Genomic DNA, 9,427 nt, shown 5'->3' on the forward strand with positions numbered 1-9,427 from the left:
GAACTTTATTCATTCTCCAAGGTAAGGTCATAAGATATGTCATCAAATGTGTCAAGGAAGACGGACACAAAAGTGGACAAGAAAACATATTGATTAAGGCTGAATAGCTTGAAATATCTTGGAAGACAGAACACCCTCCTGCTCAATATTTAATTACACTGTAGAAATTGTTACGGTCATTGGTTGGTTTAACTGTCAATTGTAAGCTGTCATTTTGGATGAATGAGGGTAAATGTTATTGGCCTGTCATGTGTTTGGGCAAATATGATTGGCTGGCCTGGCTAGAAGGAGGCCCTCTCTAGCAAGTCGGGAGCCATTTCCCTAGCAGGCTTTGGCTGTGTGAAGGAAAGCCGCGGGAGCTCCATGAGAGCACATGGGGGAATGTGTGTAAATGTGGACAAACTTGACCGTGTGGGAGCAGGATTAAATGTTGGACTCTGAGGAGATATTGCAGAGCAAAAGTACAGTATGAACTGTCCATAATGACTGTGTTGACACTGAACCCAACCCCAGTAGATGTTTCACCCGTGAATGTATGTAGCCATTTGTCTATTGGTCGTTTCGACGGCCCCCCTGCATGTTGGGAAGGAGCGTGGAGGAGAGTCAGTAGCTCAGACCAGAGTCACTTAGGGGAACCTGACGGAGTGCAGTGGCAAATTTTGTGAAATTCGGACACAGGCATAGTCATAGCGCCACCTACTGGCAAGACAAAAAAGCAGTTTATCTCGAGAACCGTTCATCCGATCGACTTCAAAGCTGTGGTGGTGTGGGTACGCAGGCCTTACCTTGTGGATGATGAGCTCGTGGGTACCATCTGGCAGAGTCCTGCCATCCTCCTGCATCAGAGGAACAAAGGAGTAGCCAAAAAGTTTCTTCTCCCCCTTGTCTTTAGCTGTCAAACAACAACACATGGACACATTAGATTCCAATGCATCACAAATACAGGAAAATATACAAAAAGAGGGGAGAGGGGCAATAAGGGTATGGTTTTGCTTTTACCGTATTATCGTTTGCAATATAAATACTAAATATAATATAAGGGGAATAGACATTCTGCCCAATGTTCCTGTTTGACGGTAAAATGCCTGATGGGTTGCTGTTTCTTTAAGAAGCTTTAAGAGGCATAATTTACATGATGGCCAAATAGAATGTGATTTATTGGCTGCGTTAAGAATATTTTTGGAAGTGCACACGGCTCTTAGGAAGTGAGATGTGAAGTGCCAGAGAAGTTTCCACTTCCTTCCATTGCAACACCAGTGATTCATTTAGGCCATGTCTACCAGTCTTCCATTGTTAGAGTTCAGACTGCATCACTGCCTGTGTGTGTGTGTGTGTGTGTGTGTGTGTGTGTGTGTGTGTGTGTGTGTGTGTGTGTGCATGTGTGCGTGCGTGCTTGCGTGGGCTATAACTGAAGGATGACATACAGTATTCTCAGAAAAGGACTGTACTGTAGGACTTATAGTAGGACTTGTAGTCAACAGTTATACACAGGCCCTCACTCCATTGGAGATTCGAAAAGATTAGATAGTGTTATTCAGCATAGCTTAGCTTAGCTTAGCTTGCCAGGCCAGGTACAGTTTGCAGCATGTAACATTTGGACATCCCTCCTATACTGTATATAGCCTTCCAAGCAGACTATGCTATTATACAACATAACGGTTAGAAGGCTTGTTAGGAATTCAGGGTTATACACACTGTAAACAAGGGAGAGAAAAACAAAACCAGAGGCAGCTCTTCAACAAGTGCCTACTACAGCAATAATATTACTAATGTGCTGCTACTATTATTACTCCTACTGCTACTAAAGCAAGAGTTCAAATTGCTATCAAATTAAAAGAGCAAAACATATCAGCAGACACGGAGCCATAATAAAGCAAAGTATAGCACTGCTGACACAGGTCCTTACCGCCTCCCTCAGCACAATTTAGGAAGCATTCTGGACCCCAACAAACAAAGCAGTTAAACGCAACCGTATAACAATTCGTTTCAGTTTGGTCTTAATTGAAGAGTTTGCTAATGGTATTTCCTCAGGCAGGCTGTCCCGGTGTGTTTTGGTGTCACCACAGGCCTAAATTAGACTCTTATATTAGACAAGGGAGGCAGCCCTGGGGTAGCAATGCTACCACAGCCAGCAGTGATAAGAATATTATATTTTCTGCTGATGAGGCTCAATCTTCCCCCCAAAGGGCTTGTCACTGGAAAAGAGCAAGTACTCTCAGTCGACTTTCCCCAGATAAATAAATCCCTATCACCCCCCCCCCCCCCCCCCCCCTCCTTACTGGAGCAATGTCGGAACTCGAAGCGGACGTGCGACCCCCGGAACATGTCCACCGGGATGGGCAGCTTAATCTGCTCGCCCCAGCGCGGGCTGTTGTTGTGGTACAGCACCAGGGAGTGGTACTCATCACCGCCTGGTTCACCAGAGCCAGCCGCCACGTGACTCTGCGAGGTGGAGAGACAGAGAGAGGGAAGGTATGGGGGGGGGGGAGAAGAAGGGAAAGAGAAGATGAAAAGGAAGAGAGAGAGGGAGGAGAGAGACAGAGAGAGAGAGAGGGAAGGTAGCGGGGGGAGAAGATGAGAAGGAAGGGAGACAGGGAGGAGAGAGAGACAGATAGAGAGAGAGGGAAGGTATGGGGGGGGGAGAAGAAGGTAAAGAGAAGATGAGAAGGAAGAGAGAGAGGGAGGAGAGAGACAGAGAGAGAGAGGGAAGGTATGGGGGGGGGGTAGAAGAAGGGAAAGAGAAGATGAAAATGAAGAGAGAGAGGGAGGAGAGAGACAGAGAGAGAGAGGGAAGGTAGAGGGGGGAGAAGATGAGAAGGAAGGGAGAGGGAGAAGCGCAAGAGAAACGGGAGAGCCAGAAAAGAAAAAGAAGAGTTGAGAAGTCGGGGTCGGGGTCAGGTGAGGAGGGAGTTTGGAGGAAGAGAATAAATTAATAAGAGGCACAAACGAAAAGGCGAGAGACGGAGAAGCTGCAAAATGAGCATCACATGGTGTGCAAATTCGTCCACAAGCACAACCACACATACTATACATACACATACTCTATATCAATATATTGAGCCATCTTGCTCTCACTGCACACATGTCAATACGGTGAGAATGACATGGACTTCAATACGTGTGTGTGTGTGTGTGTGTGTGTGTGTGTGTGTGTGTGTGTGTGTGTGTGTGTGCGTGCGTGCGTGCGTGTGCGTGCGTGTGTGTGTAGCGTGCCAGGCGGTAGCAGCAGTGTGAGATGTGATTCTATTTTCGAGGCGAGGCGAGGCAGGAAACCACACAGAAGCAGACCGCCACAGCGCTGCAGCAGAAACGGACAACACACTGGAGAGACACTTCACTCTCATCTGGGTCACAGATATTTAAATTACGAGTTTTGGCTCCAAAATAACACTTCCTGTGTTTAGAAAAAAGTAACACTTGCTCTTACACAATGAGTGGAAACAAGGGATTGAAGATTTTGCCGACTAAGGACTTGAGTTATCTTCTATCCTTTAAACGTCTTTACATAGGTATAATAGATAACATAAATCCTTAGCACTCCTCTAATCATATACATCCACAGATCTAATCAGACACTACCGTACATTGAGAAAGGAAAACCAACACTATGGTCTCCTCTATGATCAAATAACTGATACTTTGTGATACCGCGCATTCTAGCCGAGGAGAAAGAATATGTGTTTGCCAGCATTCCTGAATGGATTTGACTGGATTTTGACACAAGTCAAACAGTATGTGTTGCAGAATGATGAAAAGGTCCCTTTACCTTGAGGACCTGCCCATCAATATCCAGCACATAGACAGTGATAAAGGTCTCTTTACCTTGAGGACCTGCCCATCAATATCCAGCACATAGACAGTGATAAAGGTCTCTTTACCTTGAGGACCTGCCCATCAATATCCAGCACATAGACGGTGATAAAGGTCTCTTTACCTTGAGGACCTGCCCATCGATATCCAGCACATAGACGGTGATCTCCACATTCCGGGCCACGCTCTTGCCGCCTTTCTCAAACTCTCCTTTCTCCAGTGTGATGTAAAGGTCATTCCTCATCTCCCCTGTGGGGAAAGGGACCAGAAGACATTGATTATGCATACAGACCAGCATTTTAGACAAGTTTATTCTGTATAATGCTATTTTTTTTACCTGAAATCTAACCTTCAAGCATCAAAATATACAAGATTTCAAATCCATTTTCCCTCAAATGTTGAAAGATGTATTGTGTACAAGTTTATCAAATGGGAAAAGTTGAGCGTATCTGTCAGCTAAAAGGAGCAGACATGGCCGTTGTAGCGTCAGCGAAGTTGGCTTGACCCTGTCATTCACCCCCCACACAGTCGAGGGGTGATGAGGTCAACACAGGACACACAGAGGCACAGACACTGCCTCCATTACGTCTAGTAATGCTAAGAAAGCATTCTGGAAAAAGGGAAAAGACCTTTGCAGAACTACATAGTCTTACTACCAGCTGTGCTGTCTATTAGCTGGAAGAGCTTCTATTCTGACAGACAGACAGGCAGGCAGGCAGACAGACAGACAGGCAGGCAGACAGGCAGGCAGACAGACAGACAGGCAGGCAGACAGACAGACAGGCAGGCAGGCAGACAGACAGACAGACAGACAGACAGGCAGGCAGACAGACAGGCAGGCAGGCAGGCAGACAGACCTATACAGATGTGGCCCATAGACACTGTGAGGAAAGAGAGGTGTGTGTGTGTGTGTGCGCGTGCGTGCGTGTGTGTGTGTGTGTGTGCGTGTGTGCGCTATGATGCATGCTCACTGTGAGGGAAAATAATGTGGAGACATTGGATAGGGACTTTTATATGGAGCAGAATGTAGGAAGCTTGTCTTTGAGATGACGAGAAGACACTAAAACCTTTTCTTGCACATGAAGTTCCTCATTGCAAGAGCCTAAAACATGGAGGTTTGTGTGATAGAACACACTGAGGGAAAATAATACCACTAAGGGACATTCTATATGAAATTGTTACTATTATTGCAGCTGAATGTGCAAAGTGTGTCTCTGGGCCAGGACAAGGTATGCCATGATGTCAACTTCTACACGGGAAGACACAGTGGTGTAAGAAAGAGGATACTACATAAGCCTGTTTCCTGTACAGCCATGCTGTCGTCAGACATTTGTAAGACCGGTTCCCTATACATCCTGTGTGTGTGTGTGTGTGTGTGTGTGTGTGTGTGTGTGTGTGTGTGTATGTGCGCGTGCGCACGTGCATGTGTGAGTGTGTGTGCGCGCGCGCGTGCATGCGCGTGTGTGTGTTTATCATATCTCTATCTCTACAGCCAGGATTGATTTTCTGCTCTTAACAACAGTAACCATGGCAACATTGGGACATTCTATACACACACATACTGTACTTTTGCTTAACTAATACACACATAGGCACACACAGCGCACACACACACACACACACACACACACACACACACACACACACACACACACACAATGCAGGAAGATAGACAGACTGGGGCAGTTTGCTAATGTATAATGGGAAAAAGGGAAGTGGAGAGTGAGGGGTTGAGAGAGAGAGAGAGAGAGAGAGAGAGAGTCTCCCTCGCCCAGGGGCACACTTGCACTGGTAGAATGGGTGCGAGCGCTCAACATGAAGGGTTTGCAGTCAAAGACAAAGGAAGACACGGCGGACATACATGTGTGTTATTGAGGCACAGAGGGACCCACAGTCTGTGAGTCCTCTTTTTCTGTGCATGTACAGTATCAAAAAAACGGTCCCCTGATGCCCATCTTTCACAAATAGACAAAGAGTCAGTTTGTTAGAAAGCTTATTCAGACTGAATATATCCACAATCTACCCTATACATACTGTACACACACACACGCAGGCACGCACGCACGCACGCACGCACTAAATACTTATCAGCGAACTAAGCTTCAGAACATTCAAATAAGCATAATCTTCTAAAACTATTAAAACGGCCGTGGCCTAATTGTTACCCAAAACACCAGTCCCTCTCACATAAGTGGATGATGTGTATGTGCAGTAGGCCTACAGTGTTTTGTAGCCTAGTTATACTGTAATTAGTCTCTGTGTTTTATCTTACATTCAAGTGGATGTACAGTACATGTGTAACCAAGGCAACCAGACTCCATTTTGCAAAGCCTCAGGGTCTGGTCAGGCGTCTGTGTTCCTACAAAATGTCATTTAGAGAAGCAGCCCTCTAAGTGATCCCTGTCTACCTGAAACAACAGTGGCACCCTTAGGTGGAATTCAGATATGGCTCTCAAGTGTACGCATGCCTTTAGGTTAGTAGAGGTGATGCTTTCTATGTCTCTGAAAGTGGAGTGTGTGTGTGTGTGTGTGTGTGTGTGTGTGTGTGTGTGTGTGTGTGTGTGTGGTGTGTGTGAGTGTGTGTGAGTGTGAGAGAGAGAGAGAGAGAGAGAGAGAGAGAGAGAGAGAGAGAGAGAGAGAGAGAGAGAGAGAGAGAAGCTTACCTGGCATGATGATATCAGAGAAGCCCAGTTTCCTGGTGATGGACACGCCCCTGGTGAAGAGGACCATGTACTCCCTTCTCAGCTGCTCTATGTCCCCATGGAGGAGCTGCAGAGCCACGGCCAGGCCTGAGGACACACACACACACACACATACACACACAGGCACGCGCACACAAATGCAGGCGCGCGCACGCGCACGCACACACACACACACACACACACACACACACACACACACACACACACACACCAGCATTACAATATGGAATGGCATGGGAAAACACACACAATCAAGAAGTAGTGGGGAGAAAGCAGGACTGTAACTGCAAGCAAACTGAAATTCCCTTGAGGGATTAATAGTTAGTAATTAAGAAAAATGTAATTAGCAACCTGAGGCATGTCAGGACATCCACTTGATTTGCATTCACCCCCATATCCTTAACCAAAGCCAACACATTAAAATACTCAAAAGATATCATATCTCTAATACTAAAGATCTCATATATCTAATACTAAAGATATAATATATCTAATACTAAAGATATAATATCTCTAATACTAAATATATCATATATTAATACTAAATATATCGTATCTCTAATACTAAAGATATAATATATTAATACTAAAGATATAATATCTCTAATACTAAAGATATAATATCTCTAATACTAAAGATATCATATCTCTAATACTAAAGATATCATATCTCTAATACTAAAGATATAATAGCTCTAATACTAAAGATATAATATCTCTCATACTAAAGATCTCATACTGTATCTCTAATACTAAAGATATCATATCTCTCATACTAAAGATATATGTCTAATACTAAAGATCTAATATATATCATATTAAAGATATAATATCTCTCATACTAAAGATCTCATACTGTATCTCTAATACTAAAGATATCATATCTCTAATACTAAATATATATGTAATTATGTCTAATACTAAAGATCTAATACTAAAGATATCATATCTCTAACACTAAATATATCATATCTCTAATACTAGTCATATAAAACACTCCCATATTGTAAAGGCTAGGGAATAAAGTTTCATAGCAGTTGTGTGTGAGCCACAGGACTTCAGCACCTGTGCCCACACAAATACACCCATACACACAGTATGAAGAACACAAACAGAGCATGAGTCAGCCAGCGCACCTCTTATTAAGAAGATGAACAAAGACACCATCGCCTCCATTCAATATCCTTATGCAATAACTCCAAATGTCAGCAGAGGTGAATTCAAGCACCACCAGTGTGCGGAGGAGAACGAGGAGCGACACATACACACGCTGACTAAGAGACAGGAGGAGATGATGATGATGAGGATGATGAAGAGTGTTGTGGGTGTTTTCAGTGAGGTGGAAGAAGCAGTGGTGAAATGGTTCATTAGCTCTGAGAGGTTTCAGTCGATGAGAGTCCACACAGAGATGTGACTCCACTGCAAAAACCTGTCAACAAAATGTCAAACTACACAACAGCTGGTGACAACTCCGAAAAACAAAGGGAAACAGACACACAGACACACACACTCACACAGACACACACACACACACACACACACACACACACACACACACACACACACACACACACACACACACACACACACACACACAAAGAGAGCTGCGGGCCCCTCGGGCCTGCCAATACGGGCCAAGGCCGGGCTCGTTTTTTCTTTTTTTTTAATTAATAGGTCCGGGCCGGGCCGGGGTCGGGCCGTTTTTCAATAATTAAATAAAATAACGTTGTATTACTCGCTTGATTTTACACAGCAGAGCAGTCAGACAAAGAGGAGGAGCGCACACTACACAGACACTCGCCCATCCACAGCCACACACACACAGACACACACACCCTCACCGTGACGTTAGTCTGCCACTCCAGTCCACAATCCACCGTTCAGTCAGCGTGCTGTCACTGTCAGCGTAAAAAACAACAACAAAACAAGCCGCGTGTCCGTGTCCGTGTCGTGAGAGAGAGAAATAAGATCGATGGACATAAAACAAAGTTTGCGAGGGGAGAGTTAAACAGTCCCCACTGCAGTAGGGAAAGCTCATTTCAACCTGTTCAAAACGAACCCATCTACCATACATTGTGAGGACACTAATGTGACGTTATTCAATGCAGCTATAAACGGTAAGTCTGCTGTTTTAATTTCGATATGCTTGAGTGACATAATGTTTCAGTTTGTGGGCATTGTTGCTGTTGGCAATTAAACGATCTAACGTTCTCTTTCTCGAGACATGTGTGGATGTTGATAGGCCACGGTAGCGTGTGTGAGAGGGGGAGAGAGAGACAGAGAGAAAGCTGCAGTGTTTGTCTTTAAAGGCAACACAGTCTAGCAACGTTTTGGACCAACGAGTTCAGCGGCGCGGCAGCATGCACAGAGAGGGAGAGAGAGATGTGTCGTCATATCGTGATATTGATGTCGGGCCTCGCAACGGGCTCGGGCCAATTAATTTCATGACTCATCCAGGCCGGGTCGGGCACGGGCCTGCATGTCACGGGCCGGGGGGGGCTCGGGCCGAGATTTCAGGCCCGCGCAGCTCTCTAACACACACACACACACACACACACACACACACACACACACACACACACACAGACACACAGAGGGAGGCACTAAGGCATTGGTTCTCAACCTTTCATATCAAGGACCACTACTTTAGTCCACATTTTTATTGTTAGATATGATTTTGTCTAGAACTCCATGACTGTCTGTATTGGAGGAAGAGAGATAACAGAGAAACTAATATAATAATAAAATAGTCGGTCTCACATTATATAATCATTCTTTAAATAAAACAATGAAGTTTAACGATTCATCAATTTACTGGGGACCCCTTGGGATGCCCCCTGATGGCCCCCGGACCCCACGTTGAGAACCACTGGACTAAGACACTCCACAAGAGTCTTTAAAATCATGTGTTCTAT

The 9,427-nt window shown here is 44.9% G+C and overlaps 1 protein-coding gene across 4 annotated transcripts in view; it reads right to left on the reverse strand.

Moving 5' to 3' along the window:
* dock4b (dedicator of cytokinesis 4b) overlaps positions 1-9,427 on the reverse strand; it is a 246,388-nt gene that overhangs the window by 99,143 nt on the left and 137,818 nt on the right. For all 4 annotated transcript variants that reach the window (XM_083632225.1, XM_083632228.1, XM_083632227.1 and 1 more), the window contains exons 13-16: positions 6,474-6,599; positions 3,935-4,059; positions 2,280-2,442; positions 786-892 (exon numbers count right to left, since the gene is read on the reverse strand). In XM_083632225.1, the coding sequence (XP_083488351.1) occupies positions 786-892; positions 2,280-2,442; positions 3,935-4,059; positions 6,474-6,599 (521 nt within the window). The remainder of the gene's footprint in view (positions 1-785; positions 893-2,279; positions 2,443-3,934; positions 4,060-6,473; positions 6,600-9,427) is intronic.

The sequence above is a fragment of the Poromitra crassiceps genome (genome assembly GCF_964638095.1).
Source record: "Poromitra crassiceps genome assembly, chromosome: 2".
Classification (NCBI taxonomy): Eukaryota; Metazoa; Chordata; class Actinopteri; order Beryciformes; family Melamphaidae; genus Poromitra; species Poromitra crassiceps.